We start from the raw sequence: 22,553 nt of genomic DNA, 5'->3' as shown, positions 1-22,553 counted from the left end.
GGGACCTTTCACCCATTTCTGTTGAGACAGCAGATAAAGGGGGTGACATAGCTGTTGCCCTCTCGCACAATAAACAAACAGGAGTAAACAAACGGGAAATTCTCTCAACAGAGGAAATTCAGGGAATTTACCTGAAGTGAGTGGAATATTTGCTCTTCTGTACGTCCAACCGTGCAGCTTGGTGCGACTTTTATCCTTTATTTTTAGACTGATGTGCATGCTTTTATTTTGTAATTATACCCCGTTCCATACTAAATATTCTACCTCTGCAGAATGAACACTTTTTGTGAGCACTTTGTCCCCGTAAATAAAGGGTGCATTTAATTTATAAACATGAAAATGCTTCTGAAATGTTCTTAGAAAGCAGCATAGCCTTTATACACATATTTGAGCTGCTTTTCCTGTTAAAGGAATGGATGCAATGTGCAAAAATACTGAGGATTTCAAAACAGGAAATCTTTGGGCCTTTTCCCTGCACATTATGTTCTGGTTATCACGCTTAAGTATGTAAATATAGTCGTTCAAAATGGGGCCTCTGCAGCCCATCCTCTGAGTTCAACCTGGGCTGTAATTTAAGATGTTAAAGTTAAAGCATTAAACATGTGATGAAACAGCGGAGGAAAGAGAAGAAGTCGTGAATGAGAACAATCTTTTATTGGTGTTTTTGGAAAAATCTCGACTACATCCAAATAACCAGCACTGAGTGGGCTGGGCACCAAGGACACCACTGATGCAGCAGGGCAGTTGTAGTTCAATTAGAGTCACTACAAGATTCACCAACCACATCTGTGAGGGTATTAGAGACTACATCCTGTTGGAGGAGCAAACAATCACTGATTGAGGTGATAAAGGCGGAAATAAACCAACAGGGGAGCATATTGATAGTGTGCATAGTCCGTACACCGCTGGGGAACAGAGGAGGTCATCGTGAGAGGTAAAATAAGTCTGCATGGACGTCATGTTCGAGTTTCTGAGCCACGCTCGTGAATCCAAAGTGGCAGCAGGATCCGTAGCAGAAGTGAGTAATGTCTGGAGGTGTGAGACAGGATGCAAATAGCAGACAGAGAGGGTTGTTTCCATGTGAATAGTCTTTCTGAGGAACACTGAAGATCAAAGATGTTTCAAGGTGCGACAGATCATGTCCATCCAAAGAAAGAAAATCATTCAATAATATAGAACAGCAACAACAAGAGGGATAATCATCATAATCATAACAATAATAATAGCAGTAATGGTCATTAAGGGGATTAAAATCACACTCTATTACTAGTCATCCCTCCCCCAGGAACATAACATAGTGTACCATGCCGCTGCGTAGCTGTGGTGGGTACACAGAAGTTTAAAGATACAGTTTAAAGTAATAACAGGAGTAAACAGTAAAGGAAGGAGCAGTATTGAAAAAAAGCACTAAATAGCGACAAGCTTTGTGGATCAACAATAGGAAATTTTGGCTTTTATTTCTCCCAGAAAACTGAGAAATTAACACCATTCCGCTCAATGGTACTCGGCCCATCTCCTGGAATACATCAAATACATAAAATAGCATAGGCTTTTCCACTATACACAACAGCTCTCCTGCCATAACAATGCTGATTAAAGTGTGTTCATAAAGTACAGTAAAGTAACGATGTGCGTTTAGCCGGGGAGATTGATGATTACTATTTCAGAGTACAACACTGAGATTTAACTACTCGATGCACCGCGGAGGTACGAGAGAGACACGATGTAAGAGGAAGAGTTTGCACATAACTGGCTGTAAGTGAGAGCGGACAGAAATAGAAACAGAGAAATGTCCCAATGATTCAAAGAGAGGATGAAGAGGAGCGGAGTTACCCGGGGGGCATCACAACAGCAGGTTTTCACCAGCGTAGGTAAGATACCAAACACCAGATTAAAAGCACTCGACTGGGAAAGAGAAGCGGAGATAGGAGTCAAAAACACAAGTGTGGCCTAGAGAAGGATGTACCAAAGTCAAGCTCAGAGTACAGAGAAATAATATTGTTTGGGATGTTAATTAAAAAAAAAGGGGTGAAGTAGTTCTGTTAAAAGAGAACGCACAAGACAAGTGTTGAAGATAGTGCTGGTCTGTTTACACGGTGTCTCCTCTGGCCTCCATCTAGCATGCCCATTCCCCAGTGACAGAAACATAACAGGAAAAAGAATTAAGTGCTTGAGTAAAATCCACAAAAATGTTGAACTATACGATTATAAGATCATTTTTGCTCTCTATATTACAATTGTTACATGCGTCCTCGCCCCTGCTGCTGCATCCTGACTATAATAATCAAGTCGACAAAAAAAACCCCATCGATGGCTGACACCTGTTAAACATCTCCGGACTCACCTATAATAAAAAGAGATTTACCATAGCTTTGCCCCGTCATCTATGTCCCCCGTCATGTAGAAAATATACAAAATTATTCTCCAAATTTGCTCTCCCTCTAATTTTTCATAAGTATTATAAAAATATACAATTCTCCAATAACAAAACTCTTAAAAGTCACGTCTCTCGTCTGTTAAATTATTCTCTCCGTCCATCACTTTTAAGAGCTGACACCTCAACAAAACAAGACACCTGAGCTTCAATACACAAACCTTCTCCTTGTCTTATACATTCATCATCAGAATCATCAGCTTCATCATCATCATCACCATTTGCCTCTCCCCATTCTGTCCATCAATCCAACCCCAATAATTCAGAGTCTTTCATTGAATCCAGCTTTAATTCCTCCTCTTCCTGATTTTTTTGCTTCCGCGCCGACATCACTGGTCGGCCAGACGGTTCTCGTATTTGCTAAGGATGTTGCGACAGCGACCGAGCTCCTTCCGGATCTCTGCCACTTCCTGTCGCAGGGCTGCGTTCTCTCTTTCCAGGTAGGCGGCTCGCACGGTGATCTGGTTCTCCTTAAGACGGCGGGCGTCTCGGGAGCGCTTCGCGGCCTCGTTGTTCTTGTACCTCCTGGTCCAGTATTTCTCATCCTGAGACAAGAGACACGAAAACAAAAGGTACACACTTATTATTTCTGTCAGTGTTGATTTATTATTAAGAGGACATTGAAATAATCGATGAAGGGTCAGACTTGTTTGGTAAGAAGTGTGTAAAGCCTATCCTGTTGTTGTTAACGTGGGTGTTTGGCCATGAATGAGCGTGGGACATGTTCCTTTCAGACGCTTCATCCTCAGAGTTTGGGCAGAACTGAGTTCGTGTCTGAGAGGAAATAAAGTATGCAAACAAGCTTTCATGTCCAACATCCCTCTGCTGGAGGAATAACACACACCTCACACCACTCAGTGTGGTCTGCTCTGGAACATTTTGTGCTCTTTTCGTTACCAGCAGCAAAAAAAAAAAAACACTCTTATCTTGTTTTTGATCAACCAATTTTAGAAATGTCTCACGCTCACTTAGATGTCCCCGCTTTTTTAAAGTAATGTTCTTTTTTGGCTCTTTTCTTCGTAACTATCCTGCTTCAATGATATTTAACGCTGCTGTACTAAAACATTGGAAAATTTATTTTGAAAACTGAAATATAACTCAGCTAAATATACACCCGCCTTCTTAGAGATGTAAAAGAAGGTTTCTCAAATAAGTCTGTCTGCTCTCATGCCACCAATTTATGGGTTTATTGTGCGTGCTTCACCTAAATCTAGTCATGTGTGCTTTAATATTAGAGTTATAATTCTTAGGATAGTGAATAGACAGAAAATACTTAATCATTAAATCAATAATGAAGCAACATAATTAGCTAATTTGTTACTTTGTTCTTAGTTTTTAATGTAAAAAAATGATGTTAAAGAAGTCCTCTTAAAGAATACACTTAAAGAAATATGGATTTAATGAACGTATGATACATGTCTTGAAACGATCCAATCACGTCCCTGAGTTTCTTGCTAATTGCCCACTTATACTAAGAATGTGCGAGATTATCTAAGCACACTCACCTTCATGTTATCAGGCACCAGGATCTTGCGAGCCTTCTTGATCATTGGCTGCGGCTTGAGCTCCTCTTCGCTGAACGAGTGCCTCCTGGGGTCGAAGTTCTGCTGGTTGGAGGAGTTGGACATGTCTGAGGAATCCATGTCGAACATTCCAACCGCATCAGGCCCGCTGCCCGTGGGCGTCAGCAGAGGTGGACAGGAGGACGAGGAGGAGGAGCAGGGTGACTCACAGGAGTCGTTCATACTCGACTGGCTCCCTGAAATTAAAAGGGAAAAACGTCTGTTATATATCCGTTTCACTCAGCTACGTTTTTCATGAAATATTCATGTCAAACTCAAGCAGAGTGAGTGGTGACAGCAGTCCGGTCAGACGATATAAACACACGGTCGTACATGATGATGGCCACCAGATGGAAGCAGAGAGCTGCGTTCTTGCTGTTATAAACAACAAACAACATTCCTCAGCTCTTAACTGATTCGACAGAGCTGAGGCCTTTTTTCATCAGCTTTCATGGACACTCAAACTAAAAGGTTTTCAGGGGCAGGGTAATCCTTAAAGAATATTATGCATACTCTAACATACGATTGAAAGTAGACGGATATAATTTAGCTGCAGGTTGTTTTAAGGACTCGTCGATGCAGAGCTCTGGTGTTTCAATGATAAGATTTTGGAACAGATTATCTGTACTTAAACTCTTTTACATCAAGTAATGTACACTTGATCAGATAAAAGAATCATATATCAGATTAAAACCCTTTTCAAAATGGTTCTTATGCATCTCTAGCTGCGCGAACTACTGCTAGAACACAGAGTAACTATGCTCCTTTAGCAGTCTATTGTGCAAACTAGTGCTAACATACCCACTATTAATGCTATTATTCAATTAGTGCATTATACTGGCCACTATTATAAATCAAAACCACTCATTAAATTAGCCCACAGCCAACATCCAGAGCTTAAATTCCCGAAGAGGAGATCTAAAAGTGGAAATGTTATGTAACTTTCCACTCCTCCCCTCAAAACCAGTTTCTTTAAGTGGGGCCAGTATGGGGCTATACCTCTCCCCACCCCCTTTAAGGTCCACTGCACCTCACTCAAATGAATATAGTTCCCCGTAGGAGCACAAAAAGTTCTCATAACTGTTCCTATAACTTTAAATGATTAAAATTGTTATAAATGTGGGCCGAAAAACTGGAGCCTTTACAAATGTCAAAATAAAGAGTTTAAACTTGGACTACATCGGAACTGAAGCTAAGCAGGAGTGTGTCTCAGCTGTAATCTGATTGGACGATATCACTTTAAATAAAATGACTCAATTTAGGAGCGAAAATCTAATTATCACTTATAACGAACACAGAGAACCAGAGTTGAAGGTCACACAACAAGACTGCGGCCTTAAAAGTGACCACAGAATGGCGTCAAACCAGTTCAGAGAAAACTCCACTGAGCTGGTGTTTACGCAGTTTCATTAAAATGACACAATCTGGTGGACGAAACTCAACATGGAGCGTATGAAGAACAGTTAGAAACCATCCCCTCTGTGTGTTGCCAGCTGTTCAACGTGTTATCTGTGGATCTGTAATACATGCTATCACATGAGTAATGGCTGTTTAAGGTGTACCCTAAGGTGCAAAGTGTTCCCTCATGATGTTTCCACCATTTTAACTCCTCCATAACACAGCAACACAAACTAAAGAGCTGTCACACGCACTAAGATGAAGGCAAGCATGTCCCATAATAGACCGCCAGCAGGTTAACATTACTGAATCTTGATTTGTGGACACTGTAGGAAATTAAGTGCCGCAAAGGCAAAAAAAATGACTCCAAAAGCTTTCTGCTGCTGCAGCCCGCCAGCAGGAACTACTGAATACACCACCTGGTGTAGTGTTTTGTTGGATTGGAAACCTACAAATTTCCAGCCCTCCTGTGGAGCTTTGTTGCCTCTCCCTACTTTTCGTGAAAGCTCTGGAACGCACACACGAGTTGACTTGGTGCGTTTCTGTCCACGTGTTTCAAGTGTCAGAGAACAGGAGGTTTTCCCTTACGGTGAAATGTTCCAATATGTGACTAAACACATTCAAGGACTTGTACGACTGCATTCCAAGGAGGCCTGTTGTTTCGGTAAACATTAGCCCTGCTCCTTTTTTAGGTTCCCAATATAAGAGTTTGTTGTTAGGTGTTGCTCCATTTAATATTTATGGAGCAGCTGTTGGTTGGGATCCTTTATGACGCTGCGGATTAGAGCCGCGCTTCTCTTGTTTCAGGCTTTAGGAGAGCTGATGAGAATTAACTTCCACAAAGTCATCTCAGTCACATGACAAGATATAAAGACTTTTAATTTGAAAAAAATCCTGATGTGTTTATTTTGAAGGGGTTCATTTTCTGTTAAATATCTAAAATATCTTTTCATGTAAGATTTGGTTTAAATGGATTGTAAATTAAAGCATTATCAGGCTATATTTACATGTATTTTTATCACTATAGCACTGAAATAAAGCTTTTGCATCAAAATCCAATTTATTATTAAATCTTTAGTGGATATCAGAGAAGTAAATGTCATTCATTGTTGATGAAACGCTCCATTTGAAGGCTGGCATCTCAGGGAAACTCTTCCTGTTGCTCCGTCTGTCCCTCCCCCTGTGGGCTCCTCCTCCCTGTCTGCTGGCCCTGCCTCTAGTTCTCTCACTCCAGTACCCTCAGCCTCGGCACGTGTACTGACGCGTACACATGGCTCTGGCGTGTGAAGTGGGGAGAGATTTAAAGACACGCAACCGCAAAAACACTCCACACACTTCACTCCCTCTCCCTCTCCCTTAGTAATGTTTTGACCCTGCTGCACATTAATAATTGGCTGTGTCTGAATGCTGATTGTGCTGTACTCTGTAGTACACAGATCACATGCCAAAATCAACCAAACCCTGCTTGTCATAGCTCTGAGGTTGACTCATCAAAAAGCAAAATACCTCTTTCTTTTTACTACTCTTCCTTTACCTCGCTTTTTTCTCTACGTCTCCCTGGCTCCCTCAGTCAACTTTTAACCCTGCACCGTGCTACAAAATGAAAAGAACGTCTCAGCCACCGTTAAGCAGCCTTTTCTAATCTCTGTGTTCTCTCTTTAAAGTTGACTTTGAAATGAAAGGCCATGTGACTGTATCTCCTGCCTTTAGTTTCCCCCCCCACGGGACAGAAATATGCTTGGTCACCATGCGATTTGTTATAAACTCAGAGGAGAGTTAAAGTGCTGAATCACAAGCCTGTGGGAACATTATAAAGCACACCATATAACCTTGATTGCAACACAACCACTACTGTATTGTGGGGTCTACTGGTCCCATATCAGTGGCAGGGGACAATTTGTCTCTTTCAGCTTGTCAACTCGGCAAAGTTTGCAGAAGCCTCTTTCTTGATATTGCTGTTGTGAGCTGATATGGACAAACCTTGAAGAATGAACTGTCCTTGTTCATTTCTTTACCCTCTGGTTCATGTGTCCATCTATTCATTAAGTACAGCTCCATGTGAGTGATTGTAATTGCTATGTGCTACTCTGCTTCTCTGTTTACATGTTGATTGACGTTTTTATAGATTTTTTATTCATTAGTACTACTGTTGAGACAGCTAAATGAGTGCAGCACTCGGCTGTTAATTTGGCAATAAATAAAGTGTATCATATAGTATTGTATCGTAACAGTACAATATCGTACTGTATTGTATTGTGTTGTATGCTATCCTGTTTTATGTTATAGTATTGTACGGTGTAATATTGATAATATTGTATTGTATCGTGTAATATCATCGTGTGGTATTGTATCTATAGTTTTGTATTGTGTTGTATGGTATTGTGTCGTATGGTATGGTATTGTATCAAACTCACCATGAAGACAGTCAGTTCCTCCAGAGAGGTTCTGCGGCTGGGCCACCTCCAAGCCAAGGAGTGATGGGGAGGACGAGGAGGAGGGCGATGAGGATGACGAGCAAGGTGGAGATGAGGGCGGTAGGCACTGGGAGCTCTGGTTGGGAACAGCTGACTGGGAGCTCTGTGAGGGGATCTGGGCTGAACTGGAGCTGTTGTTGCTATGCATGCTGCCCATTCCGTTTTCGGTCAGAAACTCCTCCAAGTCCATGTATTGAAGCTGGAAGAGGCCCCCATCTGCAGGCAGGGTGCGATCCCACAAGAGGGGCCCCAAGAACTGGTTGAAATTTCCTCCATTTCCACCAGCACCACCTCCCCCACAGTTATTACTGCTGTTACTGCTGCCAATTCCACTGCCATTCCTCATGGAGCACACTCCCAAGGAGTCCTCATCAAGGTCCAGTCTGTCTTTGTCTGCCAGAGACAGAAGAGCACAATCATAATTAATACAGAACGAAGATGATGAATAATACATATGACTTTCAGCCCAACAGAAATGTCCATCTCCAATCAATGGATGCTAACATCGACTCAGAACTGAATGGTTTGGCAAATGTATCCATGAGATGTAATTTTGCGCCCAAAAACAAACACACAAATGGAGCAGATGGGAGCTGAATTAAGTAAGAACCGAAACCAAGTTCTTGTCATAACACATGCATAAGCTCCTTAAAAAATCACACAATTGCCGAAGGTACATTTTGGCAGAGCAAGCACCCACAATGAACGCCTGCATAGCATTTGAGCTAAACCAAAACATGTTAGCCCTCATTGTAATCTGGATCCTAATTTGTATTCACAGCAGGCATTATAATCAAGGTGAATACTCAGCAGGCTCAAAGGGGGGGGGGGGGGGGTAATTGTGCATAAATGTGATGGGGCATCACTTTTGTGAAAACTTTTGTGCAATAAAATATGAAAAATGGAATATTTGTTAGATAATAGTGTCATATTTGTTTAACAATAACAGCAGCAGAGGCGGGAACAGACTGGTATGATTTATTCATGCTCTGTCATTGCACATATTGCAGATGGACTGTGTCAGGAGCTAGTGCTGTACACTCAGCAAAGAACAACATTGTATTAAGTCATCATATTCAAAAGACTCTCACCTTTTGCATCCAGTGGGCTTTTTAAGCGCTGATCTCCCTTCATTGGGTGCTGCAGGAGGGACTTAAGACCTGTCATAGAGTTCAGATGCCCCCCTGTGAGGGAGCCTGCAGGCTGAGTACAAGTTCCAAACTGTGGGCTTGCGCCAGCTGGGAGGTCGGGGGTCGGAAGCTGGGAGAGTTGCCTGGACATCCTGGGCCAGACGGGGTCGCAGAGAGACACCTGGGGCACTTGAAGAGGCGGGGCAAACTGACCCGAGTACCTACCAATAGGACAAGTTCGCTGGATGACTGTGCGTGTGTATGCACGAGGGTAGGAGGGAGGGGTGGTGTAGAGGGAGAGAGAGAGAGAGAGATAGTTTTGAAAAGTGTCCATGCTGAATAAAGAAACCATTGTAATATATTACAAGTATTAATGACGCAGTTTAATTATGCTTTAAAAACTTAAGTTGAAAGACATATGAAACTTACCTTTCACTTTTCGTTCAGACGCGATCCTTATTCCTTTGCAAAAATATTTTCATCAAAATATTCCATTGCACTTGAATGTTGTTAAAAAAAATGTTCAGGAGAGCAAGCTGTTATTCTCAGAAGACCAGTGTGGGAGGGACAGTCAGACCATCTGAGTAGGAATACTGTCGATAATAAAAATGCAAAGGCGTAAAATAGACTCTGAAATCCGCACACTCAACCACGGACAGGAAAATATTTCAATTAAAACTTGAAGAGTGATATCCCGAGGTAATTGTCCGGCTGTCACAAAGAAGACTCGAAAATAGTTGCAAAGCAAACCTCCGTCAAAACAAAACAACCGATGAGAAACAGTGTGTACAAAAAAAACACACAGAGCGACAGGGCAGTGGCTGTGTTGGTCAGATGACAAGTTGCATTGGTGTTTCTCTCCTGTGCTGTCGCGCTCTGCTGTCCGTCGTGGAGGGAGGAGGGGTCGTTTCCTCTTTCTCTGTCTGTACTTTTTTGCATCCGGTGGATCCAGTCACGGGCGCACGGGTTTTCGGTCTGTGTTTGGGCCGTGCGACGTCCACGTCCGATCGTTCTCTCTCTCTTTCTCTCAGCTGGAACGGACACGGGCAGTTCACGTGACGTCACACCCCGCGGAACAAGCAAGCTAGGCGGGAGGGGGCGTGGTCTGGATTTAGCAGCCCTCTCTAAGCTCGTTTATTATTTATGAGACACACCTACCCTCGTGCCGTACATCGAGGAGCACAGGCAGTTTGTTTTGTCTGACAGGTACAAACACAGTGACTCTTCCTAGAAATCTAATGGCGCAGCAATAAAGATGCACATTAGTGTGAGCTTTACTATGATGACTGTAAATAAAATGTCTTTAAACAAGCAGGCCATTACAAATTACTTTATTTTAATTATGCTTAAGTACACTGGCTCAAAACTTTGCCCATCTCTATAAGAGCAGCATTTTGTCCTTCTATATTAATCAGGTAGTACAGCATGGCTTTTCCAGTCTTCTTGTAATCCACGGAAAACGTGAGTATGTCGTTTTTTCAGGCGAGAGGAACGCTTCAGCACGTTGCCTCCCGGCGTACAATAGCTGTTCCAGCTCACGTGTATCAAGCACGCGGAGACCAGGCCTGTCCGCGCGCGGCACTGGATGCCATTGGCTCTGAAAACACCTCACTCCGCCCACTACGAGCGCCAATTGGATAGAATTAGGTCGAATAAACCCGCCCGCTCGGATTCCCCCCATGCATGCTACTGCCGCGTGAGACCAGTTCGAAACACAAAAAGCGCGAGGGCTGTCTTGTCTACTGTACAGTTTGAGAGCACATGCAAAACACAACGCGCAGCAGGAGTTCACCTCTTGTTTTTTGTACATGCTCAAGTTGACGAGAAAAGAGTCGACAGACTTCAGTCATCTTACATCTCATGCTTTGGTGAATAATAGAGCCCATATGAATATTATGCACTAAATGAGAATAATATTGTATGTCACCCTGCTCTCAACTGTTAGTAAGGGTCTAGGGGCAGATTCAGTTAACACTGTCCTGAGACTCTCTATTTTTGTTTCAAATACAACTATTCAACTGGAAGTATAGTCCTGCTGGGGGCCCCTAACCACCTGTCAGCCCACATTAAATGGCAGTGGGTATGAGTCATCATATTTTATGTTTTCAAGAAATACAGATGGATTTTTATCATCAGTCTGAATGCAAATGCACACACTTCTGACTTTTAAATTGCTTTAACATACCATCCCACCTGTGCCAGTACTTTACCGAATTTACCCTCTGGGGATAAAGTACTATCTTCATCATCGCCTCGGCAACATCACTCATGAAAGTTAAATTAAATATGTAACTGTAGCTGCTTTATTTATCATAAAATGATTGAGTAAGGGATAGAGTTTAAATCTAGAGTAGTGAAATTATAGTTCAATCAAATGCAAAATGACATGCATTACATTTGACCATGTTGATATCTAAATATTCATTGAGATTAGAGTGATGCTCAAGAATTTTGTTTACTTTGAGGCATTACTCTTTTAGTAAACAGCAGACAGGCACATAATTCACACAGTCACACAACACTCAGGCTCTCCAGTCCACCCCCTATCAGTGCAAAATACATGTGACTGCCACACTCATCCACACCAAGACAAGCTTACAGTATAAATGAGTTGCTTACTGCCATCTAGTGGAGCTAGTAGGGAGAAGTTTTACACAGCAATGTATTTAAAATACTTTGATATTATACCGGTACTGTTAACTTTAATCATTGAAAACAATTCATTACCCTGGAGTACTTTGCCCAAAACATTGGTAAGCCTAAGAACTTTAATGATATTCATGAAATTGAAAAACTTCAAAACTGACGTTGGTAACAGTTAAAAATGACTCATGTTCAGTTTGTACCATCTTCTGGATATTGCAGTAGCTTACTTTAAATGAGACATGAAAGGAAAACGAATGATTACACTTAAGGTTTATTCATTGCTGAAATATAATCAACTACTGAGTTCTCAGTAAATAATGTGATAAAAATCTACTAAAACTATCATTTTCTTTAGAAGAAAAAAAGGCTTGACAGGGGTATGAAGATTTCATATGTGAATAAAGTGACAAGATGTACGGTACTTAAAACTTATTTTTTTAAGAAGAAAGAAAGAAACAAGGCTTGACAGTAAGAATATGATTGCAACTCAACTCAAAAAAACATAGAAGGGGTTAACTATAAGATAGGCAAGAAGACTGATTGGGTTACACACATAAATACATGGAATATTACATTTGTTTCTATTGTGATAGGTCCTTGTCTTAAACACACCGTGAAGTACTGTAGAAATAATCACTGCTAAAAAGAGCATACAAATAACATGAGATAAACATGTGTTACAGTCCACTTGTTTAACCTGTTTTCAATCTCTTGGTATAAAAGCTAGGAATATCTCAAATAAATGAAGTAAAGTGAACATACTAAGCAAGGCTTTTGTAAGTTTCTTCGTTTTGGCAGGAGAGGGATCCTTGTAATGCTAATTACCAGCAACTTGACATTTTATCTATATGTGATTAAATCACTAGGGAATATAGAGCAACTTTCAAATCAAGTTTAACACTACAAACTTCTGGGGATATACTGAACAAACCATTACATACTGTAGGAGTGATTTCACAACCTCAGCAAAAACTTGACCAGAGAACAAACATGCACTGACAAACTATCAACAAAGGTCTTTGTCCCCATGTCCCTACTCCTAATAAATGCACTTTACATTATTAAAAAATCCTCAGAGCCTCTAAGTGAACAACAACAAGACAAAGTACACGGCAGAGACGTTTATCATACAGCAAGAGGTGTAGCAGGGATTCTAGTTATGGGGGAGTGATACATTAGCAGGTCATTTCACCTAAACTCGTCTAGTAACTGCACAGTGTCAGCCAAGCATAGTGTCAATGCACTTAAGGGGTTAATGAACCTATGGAAACAGTCACGTCTTTGAAAACACCTTCCAATATAATCTGGAAGAATTTCTGGTGATATCTGATAGGATGCTCTACAGTAGTTGTTAACACACTCATTCTAAAAGTCAGCAGAATAGATGTCGACAGAGACATGAGGCAAATTCTCCTGAAGGCAGCATAAGCCTTTACAAGTCCCTTTTTTATCAGCTTCTTATTTTAGAACTGAAATATCCCTCATGTATGCCACCTGTGCCAGATACCACGATGCTCAATATCTGTATGGTCCCTGTAGGAATGGCATCTCCTCTTGACCCTCGTGGGTCTGTCTCTCTCCTGGTCTCTTTGAAAGCTTCAGCCTGTTGGCATCTCCTCGCTGCAGTCCTTTGGCCCTGCGGCGGCAGGACACCTTGTGCCGTTTGAGAAGTGTAGCATTCCAGAAACGAGTGGAGCAGCGGCGGCAGGAAAAAGTCCCTCTGGCACGATGGGAGGCCCGATGGATGAAGGCTGCCAAAGCCCTGTGAGACTGCTTCCCACATACACTGCACCTCAGTCGCTCCAGAGTGGTTGAGCCTTTTTGTCGGTGTTTTACTGCCATGTGGACTAGCAGTCCAGCTTTACGGGAAAACACAGAATTTGGGCATATAGGACAGCCAAATCGTTTTACAGGGACTTTGAGAGACGACAGGATCTGCACCTTCATTCCTCCAGTGTTGACTAACTTATAACCACCACCACCAGACCCGCCTCCTCGTCGAATTGTCAAGCGAAGAGAGCCTTGTTTTTTAGTCAACTGCCCTCTTATCGTACAACTTATCTTCTTTTTCTTTTTGCTTCCATCAAATCCTACTACATCGGGAGAATCCCACTTATTTTCCCTCCAACCTCTCCTGTTGGACTTTTTTTTTTTCTTCTTGTGTCGTCTCATGTCATCGTGCGACAACTGGATGCTGCAGTCAAGGTGTTGGTGGGACTGGGCACCTGACTGATGATGGGGATGATGGTGGGAGTGATGATGATGGTGATGCAGATGATGATGTTCGGTGGAGGGCAGTTCCGTGAGAGGCTGGAACGGGGCTGTGGTGTGAAGTGTACGGCTACGGGATCCAGCTGGATATATGTGCTCTCCTTTCACCCCCGCTGGGGAATGGGGGTGCTGGGGGGCCATAATTGTAGAGTTTGGAGGCAGAGGCTGTGCGTAAGATGGAGCATTAGATGCTGAAGAATGGGCTGCATCATAAAAGAGGGGAGAGTATCCAGCTGTTGGTTGTGGAGGTGCCTGTTGGTGGCTATGAGTGACAACACTAAGACCCTGTCCTCCATGGCCTTCTGCAGGAGGAGCCATTTGTAGCAGGGCATTGGTTGCAGCCTCACTCTCTGATGCTGACTGATTTACATCATTCCCACCTCTGTTGTCTCCAGACCCACTGCTGCCTTCTTGCGGGTTGGACGATTCATTGCGGGTCATCCCATGCTGTGATTGCCTATGACGGGTGAGGCTATTGGAGTAAGCAAATGCTTTGCCACATACCTCACAGCAGAAGAGCTTTTCACTGCCACTCTCATGAACTGTCTGATGATGAGCAGTCAGATGAAAGTGATGGCGGAACGACTTCCAACATATAGCGCAGGTGTAGAGTCGAGGTGGAGGAGGCGGCTGTGGTTGGGGTGGGGGTGGAGGCTGTGGCTGGGGGTTGGTGTCTTGAGGCTTGACGTCTTGAGGGTAGGAGTAATAGGAGGAGGTGCTTGGTGCTTGGTTCTGGCTCCTGTCTTGGGCCACGCTACATTGAGGGTTTGGGTTAAAGCTGTTAAGGTTCTCAGGAGCTGGTGTTGTGGGCACCTCTTCCAGCTCCCCTTTCTGGTGGAGTTTGCTGTGCCTCCTGAGGCTCTGGGAGTATCCAAACTCTTTCCCACAGATGCTGCATTTGTAATTCTTCGCCCCAGAGTGGACTGTTTGATGCTTGCTGAGATGAAACGCCTCTCTAAAATACTTTCCACAAACATTGCAGTGATGGGGCTTTTCCCCTGTGTGGATACGGTCATGCCTGCGTAGGGTCTCGCGACGTGCAAATCCCTTACCACAGACACTGCAGAGGTGAGTGCGTGGGAGCCCACTAGGCCCCATTCTGGGTGTGTATTGCCTACGTTTGGGGGGTTGTCCACCAGCTGCAGGATCTTTCTTAGCTCTGGGTTTGCGGGGACGTTTTGGTTTGGCAGGATTCTGTGGGTTGCTGCTCATAGCCTCCTGGCTCCCACCTCCTCTGAAATTCTTATCCATACCCGAAGTAGATGAGGGTGAGCCCAGAGGACCTAAACCAAGACCACCTAGTAGACCTCCTATGATGTCTCCCCTATCATCCCCTCTATTTCCACTGTTACTAGCTGCTGTTATAGCAGATATTGCATTATTGACAGAGCTAGTGACATCATCCTCTGAGTCATCCAGTAGAGAAGAAAGGGGCAGGTGGGGCTGTTGCTGCGGATGGTGGTGCTGGTTGTGGCTCTGTGAGTGTGGATGCAGTGTTGGGGCCAATGGTGCCTTTCTCAGAGCTGGGCCCGCCATCCCACTTCCACAGGGGGAGGCACCAGAGTAGCATGGAGATGGATTACCTTGAGAACGGTGGTCATCATGGTAGCCTGTGTAACGATTCCGAGAGTAGTCAGTGGGGTATTTAGCATCTGTTCTGTCCCTGTCATTTGAATTCCCTCCCCTTCCAGACTGAAACAGACCATCACATCCTAAACCTGATTTTGGTTCTCCTTCCCCAACAATGATTACACCATCTTCTTCCTCAGTTTTCCCATAAATAACACCTCTATTGCTTTGATAAGTTCCCCCTCCTCCATTACCTCCTCCACCCCCTCCCCCGACTCTGTCCTCACCATCAGTTCCTGTCTTGCCGCCCCTTTGTTTGGGTCCCCTACCTGGCTTGCCGCAGGTGCCTGAGGCAGCATGGTTGAGTAGAGAGGTGCTCTCACGGAAGGCACGACCACAGGCGGGACATCGGAATGGCTTTTCCTCATGTATCTTCTCGTGGCGTGTCAGTGACTCTCTACGATTAAAAGCCCGAGAGCAGGTGGAGCAGCCATATGGGCGGGCTGAAGAGTGTATAACACCATGTTGCAGGAGGTGCCCTTTTTTCTTAAAGCCTTTGCCACATTCAGGGCAATGAAATATTTTGTCTGGGCTAGGACAAGAATTGGATGAGGGTTGGGGAGTTTCTTGGGTCGAATGGGGAAGGCTCGGGTCTGTCTGTGTTTTAATATGAACAGGGTTTGGGCCAGTAGTGGAACTATTGCTAGTACCTGCTGTGGTTGGCTCATGCATGCGCATATGCCTGCGAAGGCTTGAAAGGTGAGGAAAGCTTTTGCCACAATCTCCACAGCTATAAACGGGCTCTGAATCAGACTCTGTGGGATTGGGCTGCATTGAGCTCTGGTTATCAGATTTAGAAAGGTGCGAATCATTAGTAACCAGTACTGAGGCAGCAGTGGAAGAGGGAGCAGAGGAGGAGGAGGAAGAAACTACTGATGAGGATGAAGATGATGAGGCAAGAACGGATGACGGGTCTCCACCCATATTTGACATACCAACCCCACTCCCAATTAAAGCAGGGGGCTGACCATGACTAAGCCCTCCACCATTATTACTAGTGCTAGGATTACCACTGTGGCTGCTGTGGCCATGATTGCTGCTGTTATTACTACCGCCATCAGATTTTCTCTGTGGCAAATAGCCGGCCATGGCTTTCTTCCTCCTACTGCTACTGCTACCACTGCTACTACTTCCACCTCCACTGCTCTCCCCTTTGCCATCATCCTTAGATAAGGATAAATGCAGGGGCAAGGGGAGGGGCAAACCTGCTTCCTGCTGCATTAGAGAAGCTATCTGATTTGATGAGAGTACAGGGATACCCTGGAAGTCAAAGCCACCCAGCGATGAGGGCTGGGAGCCTGGGTGGAGTGGGTGGTGAGGGTGAGAATGGGAGTGAGGATGAGAAAGGGTGTGAGGTGGAAGTTGTTGCTGCTGGGGAGGCTGATGAGGAGCCTGCTGTGACTGGGGAGTGGAGTGGCCATGAGAGTGAGAAGAATGCAAAGCAGGAGGCGGCGCAAGACTTGTACTAGGCTCCCCACCTGTCTGACTTAAACCAATCCCTAAGTGGTTATGGGTTCCCTGTTGCACAAGAAATTGCTCTAAACTAGCATTAGCAGGCACCCCAGAAAGGAAATACTGATTAGCAGCTAACATGCAACTAAATTGTTGGTGAAGGCTCCGTGCATCAGATTGGGCCCCAACCAACTGGTGTCCCAATGAGCTGACTGCACTGCTGCTAGAAGGGTTATTAGAGGTGGCCACGGAGGTTGAAGGGGAAGGAGAGGAGGAGGAGGGACCAGATGATGCTTGGGGGACAGAGAGGCCAGGATGCAGAGGAGGAGGGGGTGGAGGTGCTGATGTTACTAATCCTCCTAATCCCCCAACACTCCCACTACTGCTACTTCCCCCAGCAAAGTGCTCAAAGCGGCCTACACCTGGATGTAACTGCTCCTGTGCTAGTGCTGCCTCAGACGGGTGGAAAGAGCGCAGGAACTGTGGGTAGCCTGAAGAATGGCTTGAGCTGCTGCTGCTCATCTTGCTTGACTTTGAACGAGAGCTCTGAGATGAGGAAGGCTGTTGTTGTAAAGGTGGGGGAGGAGGGGCACTCATCTTGGCAAAAATGGAGGCAGAATCAGAAAAGGCGTTACCTCTTGACCCCTGCAGGGGGCCCAAGCCAAGTCCAGACAGAAGAGCTCCAGAAGACTCAGCCTGCTGCTGCTGCTGCTGCTGGAGTTGATGCTGGTGAAGTTGCACTTGCTGTTGATGTTGTAGTTGTCGATCTAAACCGAGGCCTTTGAATTGGTGGGCCTGGTGCCCACTTAACATCTCTATAATGTCCAGATTGTACTTTCCAAATTGGAACATTTCCCACTCACTGGCACATGGGGGTGTAGGGCCAAACCTCCACAGATAGGAGCGGCAACAATGATCCCACCACTGACTGGTGAAATAAAAACTTAACCCTAAAGGTTATAATACAATTTCCCAAACTACTTGAAGTCTTAAATCTAAAGTTCGTCTCTCCAGATGTTTACTTCTGGTGCTGCTACTTCCTGTTGATCATCCACTTCCCACACTCTACTTCCAAAATGAGTGGGATAGCCAGGAAGATGAGTTTATGATCAAAGGGTAAAAATGTCTTTAAGACAGGTAACAGAGTTCCTCCTAATTTCAAATAGCTTAAAAAGTTTTTAATGAGACGCAGTTTAAATGACTTCTTCTTTTTCCTTTGAGAGTTACTGCGTTGACATTTTCCTTCATCTAAGCAAGATTCCTCATCCTTGTTCAGCCAAGAAGTACCTATAGCTGAAAAAACAAAATTCAAAGAAAGGATGAAAGTCATAGAGGGGACCAAAACTATATTTTCCTTACTGTGATCATAAGCCTTAAACCTATTACAAGGCGCCATCTGTACACTACAAAACAGAGATCTATCTCCTTCGGCCAACATGAGGTGATCAATTTAGTAATTTAGATTTGATACCACAAACTAGTTCTTGATATATTCAATTTCAGGTATCACTAGTTTCATATGTATTCTGCATTTTACTCACCAAAGGTTTCTTATTGTTCTGAGCAGATAAGACCTTTATTAAAGTGAGAAATGTGACTAACAAAATGTTACACTCTTGTTAACCTCTAAAACTAATCATGTTCTGTTTATGAAAGGTGAATAAGTACAAAATTAAACAATTCAAGGTATTTAATTCCAATGATACTTAAAAGGCCACTTCAACAAGTTAATAAACATATGCAAGCGTTCATATTTTGTTATAACTTACCATGATGTGGTTCTGCTGCATTGCAGCACAACAAGAATTGTTGCATGAATGCCAATTCTTTTTATCAATAGTTTCTAAATGAGGAACTAAAAAGGCAAAAGTTGTCGTCAACATTCTTATCTATGAATACAGCTGCTCATAAAAGGCCTCTGCAATATAGGCAAGTTAGAGGTGGAAGGATGTGGACCTTGATTATTAAACATAGCTACTGGGGACATTTGACCCAATTTGTTACATATTATACATTGGCTTACCTACTCTGTTAACCCTTACATGCAGTAGCAGTTCTATGATGTATGGTATCTCACACGTCTGTCTGTTCAGGTGAAAGGGAAATGTGGCATTAAAAACCAAAGAAGACAGCAGAAAGCCCGATTTTGGTCAATTGAAGGGATTTGAATTTTACCCATTCTACATTTTACAACTTTTACCGTTAAAATTTTAAACAAATGACATTTAATTATAACCACAACGAAGATGACAGGTTTCCAGGTTAACATGTTGTGTTGACAGTATTGAATACGAAATTATTAAATAAAATAATGTCTTACAAGTTACTCAATGTCCTTCAGAAGGGTTTCTGAAATTACTCAATGTCCTTTAGAAGGGTTGATGACATTCTTCAAATATCAGTTTCAGATTTTACTCTGTCTACACAGACCTTGAGCCATTTCTCGGCATACCTTAAATTGGTAGAAAAATGTGTCATTGTCATGGAACCACACATCAGAGAGCAGTACTAAATATTTTCAAATGAGATTCAACCTCTCTGCAAAAAACGGTAATTATTTGCTCTTGCTCCATATTTAAAATCTTGGTGATCTGATTTTATAACCTCAATTGAAGCATAACCAACGCTTTGAAATCTGTTAGTTTGTTTATTACCAGTTATTCACAAGTTATACAAGTATTTACTGCACTAAACAACTGTTAGTTTCACTCCTAGCCTAAAATCAATTTACACACCGTAAAACTGTATATAATTTTATTTACTTTTATAAATATTATTAGAAGGAATATTAGCAGTGGAAGACTATCTTAGTAGGAATATTGGGGGTAATCAACAGTATCAGCCAGGTGCTTTGTAACATATTAAGGTAGGCCATGAGTATGACCAGCCTGGAAATCTGAAGTAACATCTATACTGCACATTTTTTCATAGTGGCTATAATTCATCCAGTGTATTGAGACATTTTTATTTATATCTCAGCTATGTATGCTGTTTGCATGAGGTCAGTCACTTAAACTGTGTTGTATTTGTACTAACTATGTGCAGTGGGCATAGAGTGAATTTAATGCAGTCTGGCCCAAACTGCCAAGAGCAAAAGGATAAATCCATAGAATTCAAATAAGTAAATTATCTTCAAAACACTCCCCATAGCCAACTTAGGAAGAAAATAACCTTTAAATGTTGCATTATGCATAATTGTTTAACTACATTAAGGCAAATTGTTGTTAGAATGTCCCATTATTTACCCTCTGAAAAGACAAAAAGTACACTGGCTACGACAGAATAACTCTCTTTGAATCTCATTTTGCTCACCTCGTTATATCTTACCGTTTCCTCTAATCGATGCGTTGAAAGTAGAGGGAAGTGAGTTCCTCTGGCAGACGAGGGAGATAATCTATAGCACATTTGACTGCCTCTCATTTTAATGTAAATCAGCAGTCCTGTGAAGAAGGGCAGAAATGCTAAAATTAACATCAGTATCACACTCGCTGCACAATGTAAACATATGCAGTGCATTACAGGCGCAAGTTATAACGGATGCACTTGATGTAGCATCCTGAAATAGTATTGGCTAACATTTGAAGAAAAAAGAGGAAAACATTGGACACGCTTGCATGCAAAACTTCACGGTTCTCATTAGCATCATATTTTGCACAGGCTCGGCGTGTTTAGCCTTTCGGTGCCACACGCAATCTAGAAACCCACATAACCACTGTTGCTAACGTTAGCCATCTTTCCAAACCACAGTATTAAAAGCACGCCGACTACCATTAACATTATTTTGCTAGCATTAGCATTTACATCTGCGTAACCTATTTTCAGCAAATGTTTACCTACGCATCCAGTTGCAGAGCACAGTTGCAGATGGATGAGGCCTGTCACGCCTTCTTCTTACCGCCTAGCTAGCTATCGTCCGCTTCCATTTCTGCGTGCTGTTTTCCAGTCGTTAGCCAGAGCCATTTTCACTGATGCTGAGCTGGGTGAAAGCTTACACCGTCCCCCCAAGAAAGCAGCGCCGTAGGATACTGCTGCCGCCTCCTTTCCATTTGATAACGACAGTTTGTGCCGACTGGAAGCTTTTGCTAAAGATTTCGACGGCCGAGAAAATTGGGGTGGTCGGTGATAATATTTTTGGGTAAAAGTGAGTGACGTGTGCTCTCTTAACATTGGTCCTTTCCGGCCCTTGTAATATTTCCGGGTAGCACGAGCGGGGCTCGCGGGCGGTCGAATAGGGCTCACAGCCGATTCACCGTTTACTGAAAGGGAATCCTCTTCCATTAAACGATGCATATTCATGTTATAACCAGTCCACCTTCACAAACCCTGTCTGATTATATCTAAAGTTACCTAGTCTCAGTGGGAGTTTAGGGACGTTTCCCCACGCTACATAATGGCTGATGCTTTATAGGCCTAATATGAATATTATATCCCAAGGCTATTACATTTCTTGAAATGACATAACATAACCTGAAACTATAAATATGTCTATGTTTTGTTGTGTCTTTTATCTTTTAGTTTAGAGACAAAATTACTACTATAACTAAAATACCAACACTTAGGCTACTTTGAACAATGCTATATAGGCTACATGTCAACATTTAGCATTAGTATAACACTTTACATCCGATAAATATAATCTCTTATATGCGTGTTTGGCGTGTTATATAATCTGTTGATGTGATTATGGGTTTACAGAACAGGCATTAGAGGGCAAGTATTAATAGTTTGAAAAAACAGAATAAATAAATGTTTCATACAGAGCTTATGTTTATGAAAGTATAAGGTGTATTATTTCATAATAACTACTGATATGTCATTATTTAACTGCAATTAATATTAATACAAATGTACATCTTATTCAGAGGACATACAACTAGTTTATTTCCAACGATCTCTGTGTTAAAGTTCCATTTATTTGTTAGTCTGCCTAGTTGTCTGGATATTCAATTAATCATATAAGGTTTATAAGATAGACTAGCATTTGTAAGTAGTGGTTCATAAAAAAGGACGTTAACAATCGTGGTAACCCTTGTATATTTTGTGACGCGTTGATGAAATGTGGATATGAACATAGTCACATTTCTTGAGAAACTTGAAATGCAGATTAAGAGCTTTTTTCTTCTTAGAAATACACAATTAGGCCAGTTTAAAGGCAATCCACCCAAACACATAATTTCAATAACCAGATCCATACACAGATGGATATCATTTATGACTTGTGTTTTCTGAAAGCTGTAATGGGGAACTCAGGAACTTAACCCCAGGCGGAATCATCATTTTATCATGACACACATCTTGGATGTGATTCAGTCGTTTTAATCACAGAGATGTGAATCATTTCCTCTCTGATTTGTAAGGATGCTAATCATGCTGCCTCAGTATCTTTTACTCTGGATCATCAGAGGAAACTGAAAGCCTTGAATCACACACATACATTTGAATATTAATTTGAATATTAATTTTTCTTTCTAGCAAATTTTTTAGTCCCTCTCAGCGACAATTTGTGAGAAATCCATCTATGATACTTCCTGAAAAAAGATATTGAATTTCTTCTTTT

The 22,553-nt window shown here is 42.6% G+C and overlaps 2 protein-coding genes across 6 annotated transcripts; both read right to left on the bottom strand.

Moving 5' to 3' along the window:
• Positions 1 to 663: 663 nt before the first annotated feature.
• On the bottom strand, positions 664 to 9,149 carry dbpb (D site albumin promoter binding protein b). Its single transcript, XM_069655513.1, has 4 exons — positions 8,960 to 9,149; positions 7,809 to 8,261; positions 3,940 to 4,193; positions 664 to 2,979 (listed from the first exon to the last, which is right to left on the bottom strand). The coding sequence occupies exons 1-4, from the start codon at positions 9,147 to 9,149 to the stop codon at positions 2,764 to 2,766; spliced, it is 1,113 nt and encodes a 370-aa protein (XP_069511614.1). The 3' UTR covers positions 664 to 2,763.
• A 2,753-nt stretch (positions 9,150 to 11,902) lies between these two features.
• Positions 11,903 to 21,162, bottom strand: LOC138583608 (uncharacterized). Of its 5 annotated transcripts, none has more exons than XM_069655509.1 (4): positions 20,830 to 21,162; positions 20,309 to 20,436; positions 15,772 to 18,289; positions 11,903 to 15,525 (listed from the first exon to the last, which is right to left on the bottom strand). In XM_069655509.1, the coding sequence occupies exons 3-4, from the start codon at positions 17,846 to 17,848 to the stop codon at positions 13,160 to 13,162; spliced, it is 4,443 nt and encodes a 1,480-aa protein (XP_069511610.1). In that variant the 5' UTR covers positions 17,849 to 18,289; positions 20,309 to 20,436; positions 20,830 to 21,162; the 3' UTR covers positions 11,903 to 13,159. The 5 variants fall into 5 exon arrangements, with proteins under 5 accessions (XP_069511610.1, XP_069511609.1, XP_069511612.1 ...); XM_069655508.1 differs by having other exon boundaries at positions 20,324 to 20,436; XM_069655511.1 differs by having other exon boundaries at positions 15,814 to 18,289; positions 20,324 to 20,436.
• Positions 21,163 to 22,553: the final 1,391 nt, after the last annotated feature.

The sequence above is a fragment of the Semicossyphus pulcher genome, unplaced genomic scaffold (assembly GCF_022749685.1).
Source record: "Semicossyphus pulcher isolate SPU_LCO1_2020_fin unplaced genomic scaffold, fSemPul1.0.p SCAF_9, whole genome shotgun sequence".
In the NCBI taxonomy this organism is placed as follows: domain Eukaryota; kingdom Metazoa; phylum Chordata; class Actinopteri; order Labriformes; family Labridae; genus Semicossyphus; species Semicossyphus pulcher.
This window is presented reverse-complemented; position numbering and strand designations above follow the sequence as displayed.